The sequence below is a fragment of the Chrysemys picta genome, chromosome 4, assembly GCF_011386835.1.
Source record: "Chrysemys picta bellii isolate R12L10 chromosome 4, ASM1138683v2, whole genome shotgun sequence".
In the NCBI taxonomy this organism is placed as follows: Eukaryota; Metazoa; Chordata; order Testudines; family Emydidae; genus Chrysemys; species Chrysemys picta.
In genome coordinates, this window is record NC_088794.1 from 63,329,266 (window position 1) to 63,352,519 (window position 23,254).

Genomic DNA, 23,254 nt, shown 5'->3' on the forward strand with positions numbered 1-23,254 from the left:
ATCTCATCGCAGCTCCTCAGGATAATCCCTCCCATCCCCAAACCCCGCCCGGCCTGCTCTGCCTTAGCTGGCGGGAGAGGGGGTAGGCTGGGCCGGGCGGTGAGCCTGGAGGCAGTGGGAAGCAGCTTGGGGGATCCTCTGGGGGGGCCAGACCTGGGTGAGGGCTGCTGGCAAGCTCACAGGAAAGCACCCGGGGGGGCAGACACCCCACCCCACTGGCAGCTAGCCCCTCGCCACATCCAGCCGGATAGGCCCTGCAGTGAGTGGAGGGGGCTCCTGGGTCAGGAAGGGCCAATGGAGGAAGACCCCCGTGTGTCCTGCTGGAAAACAATGGGCCCATTCTGGAGCAGGACAAGGGAGGGGAGGGTCCCTGGCTTTGGAACAAAGATGCCATTTAGTGTCCACCTGCCAGACCCCGACCCCCAGGGGATCTGCCATGGCAGGGGCTGGGGGCCCCCAGATAAGAGCTGCCATAGTGGGTCGTGCCCAGTAGCCTCGCTGGAGCAGAGGCAAACAATGCCAGGTTGGGACTCTCCTTCCAGCGGATGTGGTGGTACCGAGGGCACCCCTCCGGGGAGGGGCCCCATTATGGAGGAGCCAGGAAATAGCAGAGGGGGATTCGAGGATGAGAGATACAGAGAGCTGGGTTGTGATGAGCGGGAGACCTGCAGGGTGAATTGCTGCCTGAGTGGAACTCATGGGACATCTGGACAGCCTGGTAGGCAGTGCTGGGCGGAGCCGGTAGGTGTGGGACATGTAGGTACCAATGACATAGGGGAAAGGCAGGAGAGAGGTCCTGGAGGCTGTTAGGGAAGAGGTTAAAGTCCAGGACTCCCTGGGAGCATTCTCTGAAATCTCCCAGTTCCACGCGCAGGGCCGGGGAGACGGGCAGAGCTGCGGGGTGTCAATGTGGGGATGAGCCGATGGAGACCAGTGGCTCTCAACCTTTCCAGACTGCTGTCCCCCTTTCAGGAATCTGATCTGTCTTGTGTACCCCACGTTACACCTCACTTCAAAACGACCTGCTGACAAACTCAAGACATAAAAATACAAAATGTCACAGCCACTAGTACTGAAACATGGCTGACTTTCTGGTTTTGACCATATAATTATCAAATAAATCAACAGGAATCTAAATCTTGTCCTTGCATGTCAGTGTAAAGTACACAGAGCAGTACAAACAAGTCGTCGTCTGTATGAGATTTTAGTCTGTACTGACTTTGCTGGTGCTTTCTATGCAGCCTGTTGTAAAACGAGGCAAATCTCTAGGTGAGTTGATGTACCCCTGGAAGATCTCCCACGTTCCCCTGGCTGAGAACCACGGGTGTAGGGAGGAAGGGGTTAGTTTATAACTGGGAAAGGAGGGGCGGATACCACAAGGATGGGCTCAGCCTAGACCACAATGGACCCAGGTTGCTGGCATATCTAGTGGAGCAGTTTTTAAACTAAGGGCCGGGGAAGCCGACAGGTGCGGAGGAGCCCATGGTTCAGACAGAGACACCCCTTAGGGGAGGAGCTATTATGGAAATTCTCTCTGTCCTAGGAAGGCGGGGAGGGGAGGAGCTGGGAAGGCCAGGTTTGTGGGCGGGAAGGTGCTGAGTGGGTGGCGGGGAGGTGAGTGGACTGTCCAATTCACTGACAACACAGAGGACGAGCTGGGGACCCACCTCAGCCCCAGCTCCGCAGAACCCTCGGCCCCAGGGTCCTCTGCTACTGACACGCAGGCAACGGCTTCCCACCCCGGGGCCAGCACTCACGTGAGGGCGATGCCCCCTGGATGAGGTGCCAGTTGCCCAGCCCCCCCCAGCACTCACGTGAGGGTGATGGTCCCCGGATGAGGTTCCAAGGGCCCAGCCCCCCAAGCTGGTATCCTGCCCCCCCCCAGCACTCACATGAGGGTGATGCCCCCCTAGATGAGGTGCCAGTCGCCCAGCCCCCCCAGCACTCACGTGATGGCAATACCCCCCGGATGAAGTGCGAAGGGCCCAGCCCCCCCCAGCTGGTACCCCAGCCCCCCCAGCACTTACATGAGGGCAATGCCCCCCTGGATGAGGTACCAGTCACCCAGCCCCCCCCCAGCACTCATGTGAGGGTGATGCCCCCCGGATGAGGTGCCAGTCGCCCAGCCCCCCCGACCAGTGCCCCCCCCGTACTCACATGAGGGTGATGCCCCCTTGGATGAGGTGCCAGTCGCCCAGCCCCCCCCCCAGCACTCACGTGAGGGTGACAGTGAAGTGGAAGCGCTGGCGCAGCCCCCGGAAGGTGACGAAGGAGCGGGCGGGGAAGCTGCGGCTGCTCATCTCGCAGTAGGGCTTCTCGTAGTCCCCTGAGGGGCAGTCGCACTTGAAGCCCCCAACCAGCAGATTGGTGCAGGTGCCTCCGTTCTTGCAGACACCCGGTGTGCAGCGGCCCAGGCGGGCGTTCACCTCACAGTGCTCTCCTGCGGGCAGGAACAGCCGTCAGGGCAGTGCCAGGGACCCCCCCCCATCCCAGGGCACGTGCTGCTGGTCCCTGGCTGGCTCTGAAAGCCAAGGACACAGCACCCTGCTGCACCCAGCCCCCAGGAGCTAATCGTTCTGCACCAGATAGCACCCCTGGCTCAAGCCCTCCCAATTCTCCGGCTCCTTAAATGCCCCACCAGCCCCAAGCAGCTCTCCACTGCCACGCACCTGGCACACGCCGTCATGCAGAGCCCGTGTCCCTTTGGGCTCTGGCCGGCCTCATGCCCCAGGGCCTTTGCCAGGCAGGCAGCGGTGCCCCTGGCTTTATGCAGATCCCCCCCCCCCCCGCCACGCCCATGTACCAGTGCTGCCAGCCCAGGGAGCCACGTGCAAGGACAAGCCCCTGGCTGTGAGTGGGGCCCAGAGCACGCGCCCTGCTCAGTCAGGTACCCCAGTGCGCCAGGCTGGCTGGACACGGGTTCTGCTGACAGATCCCAAGCTGGAGGCGGCCCTGCTGGAGCGATGCTGGGGAGCAGGCGCTCGCCCCGAGGCTGGGAAAGGGGGTGCTGCAAGGCTCGCTAGAGTGAGGGCATGGCAAGTTAAAAACAGGGCGGGGATGTGCACTTCTTGGGACAGGCAGGACGCAGGTGGCAGCACTTCACACGGGAGGGGGGCCTGGGAAGCTGGGGCTGGGGCAGGCCAGAGGGCAGGACTCCCCTTCCTGGGTGAGAGGGGAGTGGGCAGGCAATGTGGCCTGGAGCACTGGCCTGCACTCAGAGGAGCTGGGTTCTGTACCTGCCTTTGCTAGGAGACCTTGGGTGATTCCCCCGCTCTGTGCCTCAGTTTCCCCCAAACAGGGATAAGGACCCTGTCCACCTTGTGACGCATTCAGAGCTCTACAATTGGAAAACGCCATTACCCCCCTTCTACAGATAGGGAAATTGAGGTCCAGAAAGCTGGCCTGAATTTCAATTCCAGGGGTCCTGTGCAAGGCCCATCAGCCGTATGCGCAGCTCTGGTTGGCAGCTCTTCCTGCTGTCAAGCAGGCCCCTGAGCACACAGCAGATAAAACAATCCAGGGAACAGAGGTCTGGGAACGCGCAGAGATGGAAGTGCTGCCTCGGCGCCCCAAACCCGCGGCCCAGCTACCCACCCTGCTTTGCTCCGCCTCGGGGGCACTAATGGGATGCTCATCCGAGCAATCACACGCTGCACGCAGCCCAGCACCATCCCAGCCCCTTAAACAGCAGGTGCTTTTAACCCCCGCTATCCCGCTGCCTCCTGCCGCTCAGACAATGACCAGGCCGGTCAGATTCGCTGCACCCCTGTAAGGGGGAGGAGCTTTGGCTGGGTACCAGTGCCAGATTCCACGGGGACTGGCAGCATCCCGGGCACTAGTAAATCTAAGGACCAAATTCTTAGCTGGTGCAAATTGGCGCAATGGGGCTGCACCAGCTTACACCAGCAGAGAAATGGGCCCACCCTTGACGTGCCAGCAGCCTGGAACCCCACAGAATCTGGGATTAATGACAACAGCAGCTCTGGTCCAGCTGCACCTCCAGCTCTAAACAGCCAGCGCATTCCCAGCCCAGAGACCCTGCACACGCCAGCCCCATGCTGCACTGCAGTCCCGCAGCCAGGAGATCCTACAACAACAAGCCCGTCTGTACACAGTCCAGCTCACATGACAGACCCGACAACAACAAGCCCATGCACATGCCCGAAAAGGAGTAACCATTGTGGTGACCGTTTTATCCCCAGCAGCAAGGGGATGAAGCACTGAAGGGGCCTGGCTGAAATCTGCCGAGAGCTGGTGGAGCAGGTCACTCGTGATCACAGGCCCGCACGTGCTGCCGTTGTTTGCTGGCTTAGGTCCTTAGCCTGGTAACTGTGTGGGGCAGGGGCTGTCGCTCCCTGTCTGTGCCGTGCCCACCCGATGGGGCCTCAACGTGCTGCTGGACACCCAGGTTTAGGGTGACCAGATGTCCTGATTTTATAGGGACAATCCCGATTTTTGGGTCTTTTTCTTATATAGGCTCCTACTACCCCCCACTCCCTGTCCAGATTTTTCACATTTGCTGTCTGGTCATCCTACCCAGGATCAATAACACTAATGGCCGGGGGCTGGGCCTGGGCTGCTGGGGAGGGACCCAGGAGCCGGTGCCTTGGGAAGTTGTCGATTTATGGCTGTTTCTATGAGAGGAGGCACCAGGAATCACCAAGAAACAGATGAAACCTTTCAGCTGCAGCTAATACAAACTAATGCGTGAGGCGACCACTTCAGCACTGCACTAATGCACGTGTGGGCGATGCGCCGGACAGGCAGGCCGGGGCCGGGGCTGGGGGGTGGGATTGGTTTCTTTGCCATGACTTTGGCTGTCAAAGACAGAGATTTTGAACAAGCGATTGCAAGACGTGCCCCGGGGCAGACTCCACCCACAGAGCCAGGGATGCAGCTGGGTCCACAGTCAGGCGTGTGCCACGCAGAGACCGTCCCTGTGCCCGGGGCGGGGCGGGCAAGGAACTGGCACGCTGGGAAGTAACCCCCTGCCTTTTAGCATGGCTACTGAGAGGCACTTCGCCCTGCTTTATTATTCCAAACGCACCCCACAGCTCCAGCTTTCTAACTTCCTGCGCAGGCCGGCACCCCAGAGGGCCCCTTGGCTGGGCCAGTGTCCCTCCTCCTTCCCCCCATGGCTTGCTGTCTTTGGGGTTTCCCAGCAGGGCAGTGGGAGGGGGAACCTGCCGTGTGGCTCTACAGTTTCACCGTGGGGCCACCTGAGTGCGGCGCGCCAGGGACCCTGGGCACAGCCCAGACAAGACCAGCTGGTGTGGATCGCAGGGGGCACAGGGTTCCCTGCAGAATGAACCCCCCAGCCTGTGCCCAGGTCTCCTCAAAAGCTGGGACAGGCGTTCAGAAGTGCTCAGCACCCAGCAGCTCCCATTGGGACCCTTCTCACTGGGGGCATTCTCCATTGCCCCAGTGGGGGAGGGGGAATTCTCCATTGCCCCAGTGGGGGAGGGGGATTCTCCATTGCCAGGGAGCTCACAGCTTTCTACAGTCCTGGGTCACACTCCCTTCAGCGCCATCACCCTGGCTACAGTTGGGGAAACTGAGGTACAGAGCAGGGCTAAGGGCTAAAAAGAGAATTTGTGACCCAGCCAGGGAGAGAACCCAGGAGTCTCAACCCCCCGCCCCCACCCTGACACCACTCCTCTCCTAGAGCTGGGAAGAGAACCCAGGAGTCCTAGCTCCCAGCCCGCACTGCTTAACCACCAGACCTCCCATGTCTCTCCCAGAACTTGCCAGAACCCAGAAGTCCTTCCTGCAGCCATGTGTTCTAACCACTAGTCCCCGCACCCCATGTCCATCCCAGGTGATGGGCGGGGCGGGTTACTGACACCCAACCTGCGGTGCCAGCAGCCTCCTAGGGCAGGGCTCGGGGGCAGGCAGTGCCAGGGACACTGGGGGATGCCAGGGCCTGGTTTACTGGGGTCCTGGGTCTGCAGTGGGTATCACAGGGGCATGCCAAGCAGTTATGCCACTGCTGGAGTTTGGGGGTCACTAGTTGCCGGGGTGCGCAGGGATGGGTGCTGGCAGCTGTGGAGCATGTCTGAGGGGAGGAAGGGTCTCTGGGAGTTTTTTCTGGGCTGGGCTGGGGGTGTCTGTGTGCAGGGTAATGGTTTGGGGGTTCACCCGCTGGCCCTGGAAGATGGGACTCTCTAGGCAGGGCTCCTGGGGGGCCAGGCAGGGGGAGGAGCCCTCTGGGGTGGGGTGAAGTTGGGGTCACCAAGGGGCAGGAGTTTGGGGGCAGTCAGAGCGCACCAGGGCGCAGACTGTGCTGGATGCCTCACAGCCTGTCCCTCAGCACCCCAAAGCCAGACACCCCCACATTTCACCCTCGTGTCACAGCCCCTTATGGCATCAAATTCACTCCTCCCCCTCCCCTATCGGCCCCCCACTCCTCCCTCCCATCCCCAGTCCTCCCCCCAGAGGATTTTGGGAAGGATCTCCATCCCCAGCCTCTCCGTGTCCTGCCCTAATGACCAGCTTCAGTTTCCAGGGAAACTGATGCTCCCCCCCATCCCCGAAAGGAACCCCTCCCCTCCCCCGCCTGCAGAGGGGAGCCCAGGCTGGCGCTGGGATGACCCAGCTCGGGCCCCGGGGGATGCAGCGCGGGGGGGGAGCTGCTCCTCTGGCTCAGTGTCACCAGCTAACAGGGGCTCCCCAAGCAATAGGTCACCAGGGACCCCGATCCCAGGGCAGTCGCTGAGAGCCCCCCTCATCCCCCCGCCCGCTCACTCTCACCGCATGGCCAAGGTTCCTGGGGGCCCCTCCTAGCTCTGGGCCTGGCTGCCCCGGCGTGGTGCTGAGCAGCTCTCCCAGCCACGCCACAAGCCCTGGCGCACTGAGCGACCCCCAGGAGCCCTTCCCCGGGCAACGGAGCCCAGTCAGGCACCGAGCCAACCCAGCCTGGGCACCACGCCCCCCTCTAGTCTCCCCCTCCCCAGGCCACAGGGCCGGAGACTCAGAGCCTGGGGGGGGGGGGTCGCCAGATGGGGGTGGGGGGGAGGCCAAGGCATGGGTTGGGTGGTGTCCCTGGGTGGGAGCAGGCCAGACACTGGGCATGGGCAGCCCAAGCTCTTAGCCGCCACTAAGAGGGGGCAGGGCAGGCCGGGGGCTCGGGCTTAGAACGAGAGGCTGCTGCATCCTCAGGCTGCGGCTGGGCAGCCCCACAGGCGGGGGCAGTCTGGCCAGTGCAGGAGGCTGCCCCACGGCTCGCAGCGCAGCGTCCAGCAGAGCTCAGCGCTCCGGCCCCGGCCCCGGCTCCAGCTCCTGGAGAATCTACTCGCGGTGGGGACGCTCCACCGCAGTGCTGGGACTGGGGCAGAGACCCCACCTCGGTAGGCTGACCAGTGAGCAAGTGTGAAAAATCGGGACGGAGGATGGGGGATAATAGGAGCCTATAAAAGAAAAAGCCCCAAATATGGGGACTGTCCCTATAAAATCAGGACATCTGGTCACCCTATGCCTAGGCCATGGGACTCAGGGACACGCCCACGACTCAGGGGCACTCTCCCACAGGGACATACCTCTGCCCCAGGGAGACACACCCCTGGATCACAGGGACATGCCCCCCAGGGGGACATCCCCCCACCCCACAGGGACACACTCCTGCCCCACAGGGACACGCCCACGATGCAGGGGCACCCCCCCACAGGGACACACCCCTGCCCCATAGGGACATGCCCCCGGCTCACAGCGACATGCCCAACAGACATGAGATGTGGCCACTGCCCTGGGCTGGATTTGAACTAGTGCCTTGGGGGGGTGAAGGGGGTGAAGGCCTCCCCATTCCCCAGCCCTCCGAGCCAGCCAGCAGAGGCCCCCAGAGGCGGAGATGGATGGCTGGATGGGGGTACGGAGGGGGGTACGGAGGGGGCTGGCCGGACGGGACGGATGGGACGGCTGGACGGGGCATGGACGGAGACAGACCGGGGGGGGGGGGTATGGCTGGAGATGGCCGGGCGGGGGTATGGCCGAGGATACGGAGGGGAGTACGGAGGGGGCTGGCCGGACAGTATGGATGGGATGGCTGGACAGGGGCATGGACAGAGACGGACAGAGGGGGGTACGGCTGGAAATGGCTGGGCGGGGGTACGGCCGGGGGTATGGAGGAGGGTGGCTGGATGGTACGGATGGGATGACTGGATAGGGGCAAGGACGGGGACGGATGGACAGAGGGGGGTACGTCTGGAGATGGCTGGGCAGGGGTACGGACGGGGGTATGGAGGAGGGTGGCCGGACGGTACGGATGGGATGGCTGGACAGAGGCAAGGACGGGGACGGATGGACAGAGGGCGGAACGGCTGGAGATGGCCGGGTGGGGGTACGGCCGGGGCTGGCCGGACAGAGGCTTGTGTAGGGATAGACAGAGGAGCCCTTCCCGACCCGGCCCGGCCCCTCTCCCACTCACCGGTGAAGCCGGCCTGGCAGTGACAGGTGTAGCCGCCCTCCCGGTGGTGGCAGCGCCCGTTGCGGCCGCAGGGGCTGGAGTAGCACAGGTCGATCTCGCTCTCGCAGTAGTGGCCGGTGAAGCCGGCGGGGCAGCGGCAGCGCAGGCCGCTGACGGGGTGGATGGGCCGGAAGAGGACAGTGGCGGAGGCCAGGAAGGGCGCGGAGCTGTCGAAGCGCAGCACGGAGACGCAGCGCATGTAGTTCTCGCAGGGCTCCCGCAGGCAGATGTTGTCGTCGAAGGGCAGCACCCGCTGCTCGGAGATGGCGGCCAGCAGTGTGCGATTGAGGTAGAGCCGCTCCTGCAGATCCTGGGAGGGGATGTAGCGCCCCCCGCGGGTCCCGCCCGGCAGCAGAACCGACAGGCTGACGTTGAGGATGTGGGCGGCCGGCACGTCCGTGTCATTCTGGATGTTGAAGAGCACCACATGGTGGCGGGGGGCTGAGAGCACGGCCGCCACCCCCTCTAGGAAGAGCACCAGCAGCGGTGACAGGAACCGCTCCGGGGACATGTTCTCCAGGCGCAGCGTGATGCTGTTGGTCAGCATCTCGTCCGTGACGATGGTCACCTGCAGGGTGCACTGAGCCGCCACACTGTGCACGCCGTCTGCCGAGAGATGAGGGCAAGGGGTGAACGGCGCCCGGAGGGACTGGGGCTGAGCCTGCCACGGGAACAGGCTTTCTACAGCTCCAGAGTCCACCAGGGCTGGGATAGCAGGTGCTGCGGGTCAGGAGTGAGGGGCACCGCAGAGCTGGGGGGTGGGGGAGCCCAGGGCTGGGCTAGCAGGGGCTGCGGGTCAGGACTGAGGGGCACCAGCAGAGCTGGGGGGTGCGGGAGCCCAGGGCTGGGATAGCAGGTGCTGCGGGTCGGGAGTGAGGGGCACCAGCAGACCTGGGGGTGGCCGTGGGCACACAGGGCACATGGGTTGTGTCTTCAAACAGGCCCCCAGGCAGTGGTGCCAGGACACCAGGCTGCCCTCTGCAACCTCCAGCCTGCTGGTCCCCGACCGTGTCCCCCCCTGCCCCCGCGCAGCCCCTGCAAGGCCTGGGGCTCAGAAGGGGCATTTCGGCGGGTGCTCTCCTGCACATGAGGCCAGCAGCTGTGGGCCAGTGGCCCAGGGCCAGCAAGTGCCAAGCAGGGCTGGCGCAACCCATTAGGCGACCTAGGCGGTCACCTAGGGCATTAACATTTGGGGAGCAGCGACCGCGGCAGCCGGATCTTCGACAGCCCCGGTCGTCGGTGGTATTTCGGGGGCGGGACCTTCCGCCACCTAGGGCGGCAAAAACGCTGGCGGCGCTCCTGGAGCCAAGGCAGATGGCTGGCAGCCAACACCCAGTAGGAACCACTTCCCCAGCAGCTGGGGGGCCTTTCTCACATGCTGGACCTCACTGGGGACTCCCTCAACTCCTAGCTCACATCAGCCAGTGGCTACCAGGTTATGGCCCCTGGCTAGTCGGTATCTGCCTGGCTCCCAGCCCAGGGGACATGACAGACCACGCTGCCAATCACTGACCAGCCTCACTGGAAACCCAACAAAAACCTGCTGTGCCAGGGTCTGAGACTGTTTGCTACAAAAACCCCCAGCACATACCACCAGCCTAGCGCAGAGGGCACGAGGAATGCCCCAGCACAGCCCCCACATAGACAGACAGCCCCAGCACAGCCCCCACACAAACAGACAATCCCAGGCACAGCTCCTGGATGGATGGATGCCGGGCTCATCCCCTGGACAGACAGACTCCTGGGCACAGGCCCCACCCATCCATGGCCCCAGCCTGCCCTTCCTAAGCAGGGAACTGGGGGCGGCAAAGGGAGGGCAGGAAGAGCAGCTGGCTCTCACCAGTGCACCACAGGCGGGCGGGTCAGCATCAGTCCTAGGTGGCAGATGGGGAAACTGAGGCCCAGAGGAACGCAATTTGCCCCAGCTCACGCAGCAGGTTGGGGGCAGAGCAGGGAATAGGATCCAGGAGTCTAAAGGCCCTGTCATTGCTGCTTCTCCAGCATGAGGTTAATTCCCACCCCAGCTCCAAGGGCTGCCACCTGGGACAGACTGGGGGCAAGGGGGAGGGGGAGAGGCCGGCAGGGGCTAAGCAGGGCGAGTGGAGCTGCTCTCTCATCTCCAGCCCCCGAGCCGGTCTAACCCCATGCGCCCCCCAGGCTCCCAGAGCTGGTCCGCCCTCACCGCCCCCCCCAGAGCCGGTCTTTCCCCCCCACTCCACCCTCCAGAGCCAGTCTGCCCTCACCAGGCCCTGCCCATCTCATCTGGGTCCAGCAGCTCAGCCCCAGCCGCGCTCTGTGGCAGGTTAGTTCTGGCCACGGGAGCCGCCCGTCTAGCTGACCCCCGGGAGTTAGCCTGCACGAGTTGCCCCCTGGGGGACAACTGGGGGGCACTGAGGGGAAGGGTCACATGCTGCATGTGGGGCTCATCGCGCTTCTCCATGCCATAGCAGTGAGGCTTCTCTCTGTGGAAAACCTCCCTCAAATAGAAGCAGTGTGGGGCTATGACACACAGCTGAGCGTCCAGCAGAGGGCAGCAGTCTCTGTCTCTCTCTCTTTCACAAACACACCAGTTCATCACAACTCTTAGCACTGTTTCAGCCAGGGACCTCAAAGCACCGTGCAAAGGCGGGTCAGTAGCATCACCCCCACTGGACAGCTGGGGAAACTGAGGCACGGTGTGTATCTGAAGAAGTGAGTATTCACCCACAAAAGCTCATGCTCCTATACGTCTGTTAGTCTATAAGGTGCCACAGGACTCTGCTGCTTTTACAGCGTGGGAGTGACTCACCTGATGTCACTCAGGAAGTCAATGCCAGAGTCCTGATCTAACCACTAGCCCTCACAGCCCTCCCCCCCTCGAGCCAGGGACAGACCACAAGAGTCCTGACTCCTAGCCCTGTACTCAGTCCAGACCACAAAAATCTGAAGGCACCTTCCTTAGGAATGGGGACTTTGCCCTGGTGCCAACATCCACATTCCCCCTTCCTCACGTGTGCCTCCCCGCAGAGGTGGCTGCAGCCCAGCAGCACCATGTCATCTTGGCAAGGAGCCACTCCTGGGCACCGTGACATTTCATTGTGGAAACGCAAGGCGAGGCTCCAGCACCTGAACTGAGCGAGGAGGCTGAGCCGGGGGACTAACAGATGCCCCCGGACAGGGTGAGGCACTGAGGAGGCATGCACACAGAGCCTGGAGAGCAGAGTTACACATCTGTGCGGTCCTGACTGACTGAGGCTCCAGAGAGCTGCCCCCAAACACCTGTCTCAGGGTGATGTGAACTGCTTTCATTCACTGTTGCTGGTGTTCACTCTGAAGCCTAATGGTGACACGTTCAATCCAGGCCTGGCTGTTTCACTGCCGGTCAGTTCTGCAGAATCTTTCTGCCCGTCTGGGGTGGAGCCTGGATGTATGTGAGAGGGGCCTGAGGGTCGAGCTTAAGGGGAAAAGGATTGAGGCCCTGGCATAGTCCATGGGTCCTGTTTCCAAAGCTGCGACGAATCAAACACAATAGGAGGGGGGCCCGGGGTCGTGACCTCACCAAGGAGGTCAAAGATCATCACCCCCACCAGGCTGCAGCAGAAAATGAGGAAGGGCCACTTGGCCCCACAATGGCCCCGCCTGACGAGTGGGGAGCCCATGCCCACACTCCCCCCCTCCCCCGACCTATAGAGCATGGGGGGCAGAGCGGCCACGTCACACTCCCCTGCAGGAGATATTTACTGAGTGCCCAGCACTCAGCCCATGTCTGTCTCAGCTACATCCATCCTGGAATTCACTCCCCCAGCCTCAGCCCCCCCCCCCCCTCCAGGCCCCCGATTCTCCTGCTCCAGCAGGCTGATCCCCTCCCCTCAGCCCCTCCTTACCTGCCCCCCTCTCCTCCCAGATGGGACATTCCTGAGCCAAGCCCCCCCGACACCCCACACCCCGGAGCAGGCAGCTGTTCGCTCAGCAAACACGGGGCCCTGGGTGCCCAGCGCTGAAGGGCTCTTGGGCTGGAGTGCGGATGCCTCAGATGCCTGGGGCAGGGGCTGACAAACACTCCTGGCCACAGGGGCCTTTTCACACTCCACACCAGGTGGCCTCCCTGGGCCTGGGATAGTGGGGCTGCTGGTCAGGAGTGAGGGGCACCGGCGGAGCTCTGTGTGTGTGTGGGGAGCCCAGCACTGGCGTAGCAGGGGGCTGCCGGTCCGGAGTGAGGGGCACCAGCAGAGCTGTGTGTGTGTGGGGAGCCCAGCACTGGCTTAGCAGGGGGCTGCGGGTTAGGAGTGAGGGGCACCTGCAGAGCTGGGGCGGGGGAGAGCCCAGGGCTGGGATAGCAGGGGGCTGAGAGTTGGGAATGAGGGGCACCGGCAGAGCTGGGGGCTAGACGGAGCCCAGGGCTGGGATGGCAGGGGCTGCGGGTCGGGAGTGAGGGGCACCAGCAGAGCTGGGGGTTGGGGGGAGCCCAGGGCTGGGATGGCAAGGGGCTGTGGGTCGGGAGTGAGGGGCACTGGCAGAGCTGGGGGGAGCCCAGGGCTGGGATAGCAGGGGCTGCGGGTTGGGAGTGAGGGGCACCTGCGGAGCTGTGTGTAAGGGGAGCCCAGAGCTGGGATGGCCGGGGCTGTGGGTCGGGAGTGAAGGGCACTAGCAGAGCTGGGGGGAGCCCAGGGCTGGGATGGCAGGGGCTGTGGGTTGGGAGTGAGGGGCACCAGCAGAGCTGGGGGGAGCCCAGGGCTGGGATAGTAGGGGCTGAGGGTTGGGAATGAGGGGCACCAGCAGAGCTGGGGGGAGTCCAGGGCTGGGATGGCAGGGAGCTATGGCTCCCCCAGCTCTGGGATAGCAGGGGCTGTGGGTTGGAAGTGAGGGGCACCTGTGGAGCTGTGTGTGGGGGGAGCCCAGGGCTGGGATGGCAGGGGCTGCGGGTCGGGAGTGAGGGGCACCCGCAGAGCTGGGTGGAGCCGGCTCTAGCAGACCCTCCTGAAATATGCACGTTTTCCTAGCTCTATTCATTGTTTGACAAAGGACAACGGCTGCCATGGCAACTGCCAGCGCATCTCCCCTGCGCCCACAGGCAGGGCCCCGGGCTCAGCAGGGCCCAGGCTCAGAACCCCTCCTCCTCCTGCTGCAGGGGCTGAGAGCAAGGCTAGCACCAGGCAGTGCCGGCACCAGGCAGTGCCCCATCTCCCCCTGCTCCTGGTGCACTGTGCTAGGGCCCTTCCCTCCATCAGACAGGGGAGCAGGGTCTGGCACGGACAGCCCAGGCTGAGGGGCTCTCAGGGCCCTGGGGGGCATAGCCCAGCCTGCCCTTCCCAGTCCCGACCCCAGGGCAGAGCCAGCTCTGCCTCATGGCCCAGGCCCTGTGCTGGGACAGCCTGTAACCTAGCTCCTCTCTGCAGCCCCCGCTCAGTGGCCCAGGCAAAGAGCCCCACTGTGCAGACACCTGGCCTGCGCTGAGCCCCAGCGAGCTCATTACATGCAGGGCCCAGCGAACAGAGCACAGATGGTACCAGCCTGCCCTGGAGCGGGACCAGCAGCCCAGAGACAGAAGGTTCTGCTGGCCCAAGGCTGAGCCTGGCTGGACCGAGGGGTGATGCCACATCCCTGCACCCCTCATCTTCCCCTGCCGGCTCTGACGCCAGAGATGTGTCCTGGAGCACAGGCCCCTGCCCAGTGACCCAGCCCTGCGCTGGCTTCCTAGGAATCCCCCCAGCGCAGTCCCCAATTGCCCAGCCTGGGTGGCTCCTGTGCCAGGCCGGGCCCAGCCGCTCACTGGTTCTGTGCAGCCTCACAGAACTTCCCCCTCGGCCACAGCGACTTGGAGCTCACGCGCCAGCATCAGGCATCCGCTCGGCTCCCCAACACACAGGGGTTCAGTGAAAAGCTGGGCTGAGTCCGCAGGGGTTCGGAACAGCCCAAACCCAGCTAGAGACAAAGGCTGAGCACACACAAGGGTCCCCCTAGCCCCCAGCTTGCCACAACTCTCCCAGTTCCCCTCAGTCCCGACCCGCAGCCCCCTGCTAACCCAGCCCTGGCCCCACCCAGCTCTGCCGGTTCCCCTCACTCACGACCCACAGCCCCCTGCTAGCCCAGCCCTGCCCCCCCCCCAGCTCTGCCGCTTCACTCACTCACAACCCGCAGCCCCCTGCTAGCCCAGCCCTGCCCCTGCCCAGCTCTGCCGGTTCCCCTCAGTCCCAACCCGCAGCCCCCTGCTAGCCCAGCCCTGGCCCCCCCACAGCTCTGCCGGTTCCCCTCACTCATGACCCGCAGCCCCCTGCTAGCCCAGCCCTGCCCCCCACCAGCTCTGCCGGTTCATTCACTCACGACCCACAGCCCCTGCTAGCCCAGCCCTGCCCCCCTCACCTCAGCCAGTTCCCCTCAGTCCCAACCCACAGCCCCTGCTAGCCCAGCCCTGGGCCCCCCTCAGCTCTGCTGGCCCCGACCCGCAGCCCCCTGCCCACCCCCCCCAGCTCTGCTGATACCCTGTCTCCCTCACTGCTGGGGCCAGAACAAGAAGCATGGGTGTAAATTGCAGTGAGGCCGGTTTAGGCTGGAGCCGAGGAAAACGGCCTGCCAGGGCAGTCCCACCCAGGGAAGCTGTGGGATCCCCGTCATGCGGGGCTGAGTCCAGGCTGGACAAATGCCTGCCGGGGTGGTGGAGGTTCCCTTGGCCCTCCCTCAGCACAGGCTGCTGGGCTTGGTGACCCCCACGGCCCCTCCAGTCCCACCTCTCTGTGATCAGACGGCCATTTGGGGAACACGCCCAAACCCAGTGTCATGCCACATGCCAGCCCAGTGAGATTCGAACCCAAGTGTCCGGGGACTAACGGCCAGTGCTCAAGCCCCACAACCTCCCGGCTCAGTCTTCTAACCTGCCCCATGGGGGCCCTGCCAGCCCCCTATAGCCCAGTGACTGGTGCTGCCAGCCCTCCACTGCCAAGCAGCTGCCAGCCCCAGCCTCTTTGAGACACGGCCCTGGGGAGAGCGGGCAGGCGAGGGAGTGGGAGCGTGCCCTGCTGCCCTCGGCCCCCCGCGTGCCCAGCCCCTGCCCAGCGGCCTGTGGCTCTGGCTGGCCGCGCTGGGTTGCCATGGTGGCCGCAGGAAAGAGCCAGCTATGTAGGGGAGGCTTTTGTTCCTCGGGCTCGGTTCTCTTCTCTTTGACTCATGAGACAAACGCCCCCTTCCCCGGGCAGCAGGACGCCCAGCCTGGGGGGGAGGCAGCTGGGGAGGGGGAGGCTGAAGGGGTGGCAAGGGACTGGGGGGCCCATGGGGAACTGGGGAAGGGGCTCTGGGGTGAGTAGGGGAAGGCGACAGATGGGGAGCTGAAGGGGGGGTCAGGGGCTGAGGATGGAAAGCTGGGGGAGGCACTGTGGGGCTGGCAGGGCAGGAAGGCCGGTGGGGGAGGGGTAGGGGGAGGGGAAGGGGAGCTGCCTCCATTCTCTAGTCCCTGGCTTATTCTTCCGCTTTCCAAGCCGGTGCCCCGAACCCCTTTGTGCCCGGCTGCCCCGCCCCGCCTTTGTGTTGCTGTGCAGGAGAAGAAAGGGCCCCTGCCCCGCCCCCCCGGTGTCCCTCCCCCCCCCCCCCATCTCTGGAGGGGTCACAGGGATTTGGCTGCAGCCGGATCCTCTAGCACCAGACTGTGGGGGGGGGGGCACTGAGTGATGAGGGTTCCCATGTGGATCACCATGGAGACAATGGCCCCATGGTGATGCCCCCGTCAGGCACCCACTGCGCGGGGACTGGGGTGGGGACCATCTGGGGCATCAGCCCCCTCCACGTCTGTCCTTGCTGTGTGGCCTTAGGCCCTGCCAGCCCCACACTAGCCTCAGACACATGGCGGGGGGGGCAGACTCACTGACTCCAGCTCTGGCTTGTTACACCCCAAGGACACCCCCCCCCAAACTCTCCTGCCAGCCCCCGACTCTGTGACTCTCCCCCGGACATGCTGGGTCCCGCCCTGGCCTACCCGACGGGGTACCATGCGAGTCTCTGAGGGCCTGGACGCTGGAGGCCCCTGGCAGAAGGGAGGTTCCTTGCTGGACTCAGACCAGGCCGTTGCCGGGCACAGCACCGGGCTGGGCAGGCCGACAGAGCTGGGCCCGAGGCCTCTGTGCCTAGCTCAGGACTTGGCTGCACCAGCGCCGGAGGGGTTAAAGGAGGGACCCCAAGGTCCTGAACCCCTCCCACTCCAGACCCCAGGGGTGTAAAGCCCCGAGCCCCAGGTGCCCTCTGCGAGCAGGGGGGCAGCTGAGCCCCGGGATGGCATCAAGGGCACCCCCGGCCCATGCAGCTGGCAGCTAACGCACAGTCCCAGGCCTGGCCAGGCTGCGGAGAGATTAACAGCACAGTTGAATTACCCGGGGGAGGGAGTCTCCCTGCTCCGCCCCACATAGCCCACTGCCGAGACCAGCTCTGCCAGCGCCGCCCCTGCCCCCCGGAGCCAGAAACCATTAATGATCCAGGAGGAACCCTGCCTGTGCCCCCCATAGCACAGCATCCCCACAGCGCCCCACACAGCGCAGACCCCCCCACACACACAGCCCAGTATCCCCACAGCGCAGACCCCTCACACACTGCCCCACACAGCGCAGACCCCCCCCACAACACCCTGCCTGTGCCCCCCACACACAGATCCCCCCACTGCCCAGTATCCCCACAGTGCAGACTCCCCACAAACTGCCCCCCACAGCACAGACCCCACCACAGCACCCCACACAGCATAGACCCCGTCCCCCACAGCCCAGCATTCCCACAGCGCAGACCTCCCCCCACAGCACAGACCTCCCCACAGCGCCCTGCCTGTGCCCCCCACAGCACACCTCCCCACAGCACAGACCCACCACACAGCACAGCATCCCCCTCAGCACCCTACCTACACCCCCCCAGCACAGCCCCCCACACAGCACAGTGCCCCCTGCAGCCCAGCTGGCCCAGCTGCCTGGGGGCAGCTGCCTCCGGGATACCAGGGATCAGCTCCGGCTGGCACACAGCCCTGACTCTGCAGTGGAGCAGAGGTGTAAATACCTGCGCCCAGGCCAGGCCACGCAGGCAGGAGCTGGGCTGGGACGCGAAGGGTTATTTTGGCTTCCAGGTGTCAGTAAGACACTGGGATGGGCCAGAGCTAGGAGAAAGGGGCCAAGCTCAGAGACGAGGCTACCGGCCCAATATCCCCCTTCCAGCCGCAGAGGCTGTGCGGCTGGCAGGAGGCACCTGCCAGGCACGGACCAGCCTGGTTCCTGTCAGGCACCGGCCAAGCTGGAGAGGACGAGGACAGGCTGGCATGCCGGCCGGCCCCTGACGTACACACACAAGCCCAGCACTGTGTCCCAGGGGACATTGGGGTTCCCCACAGTGTCTGCTCTCTCTAGACACCAGCGAGGCCCTGGGGAAGGTGAGAGCCCGACAGGCCGGGGGGTCCAGCCAAAATCGGGGCATTTCAGTGACAGAAAAGCAGCAGACCAACCATCTCTCGCTCTCCCCAGCTGGAGCATTGTCTGACAAGTCCACTTCCCCGGCCAGCCAGCTCCAGCCAGCGCTCAGCAGGGCCCGGGCAGCGTCTGAACAAAGACCAAGCTAAACTGGCCAGCTCAGCACAATGAGCGGCTCCACCAGAGGCCGGCACACGGCCATTACTGCGCTGCTCAATGCTGCAGCCTGGTCATGCCGAGCCCTCGAGAGTCGACCCCGCTGCCAGGAGCCAGGCTCAATCTCACCCCAGCAAAAGGCCCCGCGGCTCCACCGCAGCCAGCCAGCAGCAGGCTTAGCCTGCTGGTCGCTGCTCTGGACCCAGAGCAGGGGGTGAGGGAGGCAGGGCTCAGCGAAGGGCTGGAGGTCAGTGGAGACATGCAGGCAGGAAGGGCCTGGCCCCCGTGTGCCCACTGATGGGCGCAGGATGAGCAGGACACAGGCAGTGGCAAGACTCAGGTGCAGTGCGCAGCACGATCCAAGCAGCACCTGATTGGCAGGTGGCCCAGAGATCCCAGCGCTGCCCTGAGCTTCCCACCTGGGGCTGGGCTCCAGCCCTTCCTTTCCTAGAGGGCAGAACCCTCCCCCCCCACCGCACCCTCGGTGGGCTTAGAGACTGGGCTGAGATCAGTGGGGATCACATCTGCCCTGGGCCCCCCTCTTCTGGGTCCACCCAGCCCCTGCCCCAAGGTGGAAATGGTTCACTCTGTGGGGGGACGTTTCTAAGGAAGGACAAGCATGCCAATCCCCCCCCGGGCCCCACAACAGGAAGTGGGAGCCCCATCCCCAATTTCCTCCCTAACCCCCAGCACTGGCTAGCCCCAAGCAAACAGCTCCCCCAACCCTGTCCAGACCAGGTATCACTGCATGTGCCAGGCACCCAACAGAGCAGGGGATCCCCTTCCTGGCACTGCCAGTGTGCCACCTCCCAGCTGGCCAGAGCCCTGGTGTCTCTGCCACTCATTGCCCAGCTGCCCATAACATAAGGACACAACCGAGTGGCCACGGACACAGCTTCAAGGCTCCCCCAGCCACTCTCCAGTCTGGACCCTGGGAGCTCTCAGCCCCTCCCCCTCAACCCACCCTTCGTGGTCCCAGGCCACAGCCCCTGCCCTGCCCGTCGTCTGGAACAGAAATACTGCCTTTGCACAGGGGTTATGCCTCCTTACCCCCATACGCAGCGCCCTGGGTCCCCCAGACTACTGCCCCCGACAGACATGCACGTCGCTCCAGCCAGCAGCGGGAACATGACCCCCGATGCTCTGCTCCTTGCCATATGCTTGATAAACAGCCACTAAGAGCCTCCACCCTGACAGGTGGCTTCATCCTTATGTCAGCAGTGGGGAAACTGAGGCACAGAGCATCAATGGCTGTCAGAAACAGAACCCAGGAGTCCTGACTCCCAGCTCCCCTGCACTAGACCCACTTCCCTCCTAGATGCAGGGAGAGAAGCCAGGCATCCTGATGCCCACTACCCTGGCTCTAACCACCAGACTCCATTCCCATCCCAGAACTGGGAACAGAACCCAGGAGTCCTGACTCCCAGCTCTCCCCTCCCCCGATCTAACCCACTGGACCCCAGGGCCCCAGACCTTGGTGATCCTCATGTCACATCCAGCCCCCCCTCCCATGTCCCACCACGCCCCCCAGCCTGGCTGGACCCACACACCCATTTCCCACAGGAACGTGGGAAGAAAAGCTCTCATCTCCACAGCCATTTGGCAGGAAGGAACCTCTCTGAGGCGCAGCTCTAGGCCCTGCATCACAACTTGGGATGGTGTTTGCCACCCCCACCCCCCCTGGCTTTGGTATCCTCGCACCCCCCATCTCCGCTCCCCTGATCTCCCTGCAAACGGGGCTGGGCTCTGGGGTGCCCTCCAGCCTGACACCCCAGCATGTCCATCGCCCTCCTCCCAGCTCCTGCAAGCTGCTCCCTGGTGTGGCTGTCCTGGGCACCTGGGGGGGCTGGTCCCCTCCCTGGAGGGAACAGGCACCCCTCTGCTCAGCCCCGGTTCATAAAAGCCTTCACTTCGCCCAGCCCAGGAGAGCTCTTCCCAGCCCCGCAGGCTGTGCCCATGCTACCTTCCCCTGACAGCCCCCCAGTGCTGCCTCATGAAGTGGCTGATGGGGCAGGTCCGGGGACAGCGCCAGATGCCTGGGGGATGGGCCTCGCTGGGGTGCCAGATGCCCCTGACCTATTTCACGTCTCTCCAGCAGCTTATGGCAGCAATCTGCTCCTTCCCATTCAAGGCTCCTGTGCCCCTTTGGGCCCCACCCCTTCCTAAGCCATATAGGTCGAGCTGGGCTAATCTCCTGGTTTCTCGGCCCACCAATCCCCTAGGCCACCCCCCAGTGCCCCTCTTCCCTCAGCAGCAGCCCTCGCCCAGAGCAGGTCCAGGCAGAGGCGCTCCCAGGGCTCCGTGAGCAGCTCGTGGGCGGCCAGGCCTCTGCCTGCAGCCCCAACAGCGAGCAGATGGTTCGACTGTCTTAGCTGCCACCAAGCCCCCGCCACCCCTCAGCCTCCACCCACTCTCCCTCATGCCCTGGGCTTTGCACTGGGGCAGATGCAGCCATGCCCCTGGCTTAGGGGGAGCAGCAGGATGAGTGTGACGGGTGGAGGTGCATCCCGTCGGAACACAGACACAGCTGAAAACTGCTGGGTTATTCCATGCAGCTTGGAGCTGGCCAAATGGGGGCAGCTGCGGGTCAGGATGGAGGGGGACAGCATAGCAAGTCCTTCCTCAGAGCGCCAGTCACTAGCCCCACAGCCCTGGCTCTCTCCCCCAGCCCCATGCACCAGGCAGTGGGGGGAAGCTGCTGTCCACCCCACCCCTCCAGGCTGGCCCCAGTGGGTTGCTCCCGCGTCTGGTGGAGACGGGCCCATTGCAGGGACCCGAGGTGTTTTCGGGCTCGTCTCCTGTGGAGAGGCTCAAGCCCAGACCCTCAAAGGCAGATAGGCACCTGACTCCCAGTGGGCTCTAGCACCAGTTCTTCCCCTAGCCCCAATCAACCCCCCACCTAATACATGGACGGGCCCCCAGCCCCTTCCTCAGGCTCGTCCCCAGCTGGGCACCACCCCCCCGCGCCAGGCTGGTGGTAGGGCTGGGGAATGGTTCCCCCCCTGCATCTGCCAGGAGAGGCGCCAGCCTCCACCCCTTTAGCAGCAGGGCTCGGCTGCGTCTCCCAGAGCCGGCCCAGCCTGAGCCCGGGGCAGGGGTGCTGACAGGAGGTTAAAGCTGCCGCATGTCTGAGCTATTAACACCTCGCAGCACAGCCCCAGCTGGGACCACCCTGGCAGGGGGCCCAGCTGCGACTGTGCTAATCACCAGCCCCCCTCGCAGCGAGAGTGGCCCCAGCCCAGCACCTACCTGCTCGGATCCCTCCCCCAGCCCAGCAGGTGCACGGCACGGCCCCCCCATGGAGAGGCTAATTGCAGGACTCAGGCACAGCTGCTCCCCAGCCGCCCACAGCCTGCAGCTGCAAGCTGGTCTCAGCAGGCTGGCCCCAAAGCGAACCTTCGGCAGCTTTAAGGAAGGGCCCTTCGATTGTGGGGCTCCAGCAGGGCCCTGTCCCCACGCTGTCAGGTCGGGTGGTGAACACAGGGCCAGCTCCAGACACCAGCCCAGCAAGCAGGTGCTTGGGGCGGCCAAGGGAAAGGGGCGGCACATCGGGTTGTTCGGTGGCAATTCGGCCGCGGGTCCCTCTCAGAGGGAAGCACCTGCCGCCAACTTCCCGCCGAAGAAGAAAGCGGCGCGGTGGAGCTGCCGCTGGAGTGCCGCCGATCGCGATTGCGATCACGGCTTTTTTTTTCCCCCCGCCGCTTGGGGTGGCAAAAACCCTGGAACCGGTCCTGGGTGAACACCCCCTGCTGCAGTGGGGAGATATCCCTCCCCACCCCACCCCACGCCAGCAAAGTCGGGCCAGGCCAGCCAGGCCCTGGGACTCCGAGAGCAGCCCAGACAACAGTCAGGCAGCACCAATCCAACACAGCTTTGGACCCAGGCTGCAGCTGGAAAGACTCTGGCTAGCGCCCGTTCACACCACTGGCCCCGCCGGGCTGGGGAAAGGGATCCAGACTGGCCACATGGCGCAGATCACAGAAATGCAGCTTCAGCAGTTTCCCCCACCCCCACGGCACATACAGTCCCCCCGGTGCTGTGTCCTGCCACGGCTCATCCCAGCCTGCCACGCCCTCTCCTCAGCCCCACATAGCCCCAGCAACAGCCTTGGCCGGCCGCGCCCGGCGCCTCACTGCTACAGCTGCAGACTCCCCAGCATGGCACCATGGGGGGGGGGGGGGGGCACGTGGGCAATGCCCCCTCCGCGGACGCTGACGCAGCTCCGTGGCCCCCAGCAGCAAGCTGGCAGAACACGGGCCCAAGCGAGACGCCGACAAGCACCAACTAGTGCAGGGGAAATCCCAAGGTGGGAGCAGGAGATGGTGGGCAGGCCCTGACTCCAAGCCTGTGCAGGGAAGGCCTGGCTAGGTGTTTACTCACACACCCCGCCCTGCTTCTCAGGCCCAGTGCCAGGCCCTTGCACACTGGGGAAAGGTCTCAGACTGGAGGCCTCTGATTCAGCCCTAGCCCATGGGCAGTGGCACAGCAGGGCAGGGCCGGGCCAGCCAGGGCCAGCTTTAGGCCGATTCCCCGGAATTGGGCCCCGCGCCTAAGAGGGCCCCTTAGGGGCCTTTTTAATTTTTTTTACTCACCCGGCGGCGGTCCGCTCTGGGTCTTTGGCGGCGGCGGGGGGGGGGGGGGGTCCTTCAGTGCCGCGGAAGACCTGGAGCCGAGTCAAGGATCACCCGCCGCCGAAGTGCCGCCGAAGACCCGGACCACCGCCAGGTATTCGAATCAGGCCCCGCAGGTCCTAAAGCCAGCCCTGGGGCCAGCCCCCCCAAAACTTGTCCCCAGGCCCAGTCAGATCTTGTCTTCTCCGCTGAGACGCCCACACCAGGGGGACTGGGGGAAAGTGGGACAGGATGGCTGAGGCTAGCTGGGAGGGTGGCTCAGTGGCCAGGGGCTAGCAGGGAGGGGAGACACCTGTGGTCAGCTCTGGCTCTGTCGCAGGCCTAGTGTGTTCCACTCGCCCGGCCTATCTGGCCCAGATCCGCCCCCAGCCCCTGATTTCAAGGCACTCAGGCACCGAAAGCCCTGGGGGGATGTGGGCCTCACTCTCCGGCCCACGGGAAGAGAAGCCGTGCCTGGTCACCCTGTGAGGGGCCAGACAGCACTGCTGACAGACAGCAGGAACGGGCAGGCTGGGGCTGAGCATGTCATCCCCTCCCGGGCAGCAACTCTTGGCCATGGCAGGGCCAAGGCAAAGCCCTGGGGCTCGGCCGCTCTCCCCGGCAGG

General features: G+C 64.4%; 1 protein-coding gene across 3 annotated transcripts in view; it reads right to left on the reverse strand.

The window, feature by feature from the left end:
• The window catches only part of CELSR2 (cadherin EGF LAG seven-pass G-type receptor 2), a 64,431-nt gene that overhangs the window by 35,553 nt on the left and 5,624 nt on the right, over positions 1-23,254 (reverse strand). For all 3 annotated transcript variants that reach the window (XM_065592447.1, XM_024112584.3, XM_008176079.4), the window contains exons 2-3: positions 8,420-9,064; positions 2,218-2,440 (exon numbers count right to left, since the gene is read on the reverse strand). In XM_065592447.1, the coding sequence (XP_065448519.1) occupies positions 2,218-2,440; positions 8,420-9,064 (868 nt within the window). The remainder of the gene's footprint in view (positions 1-2,217; positions 2,441-8,419; positions 9,065-23,254) is intronic.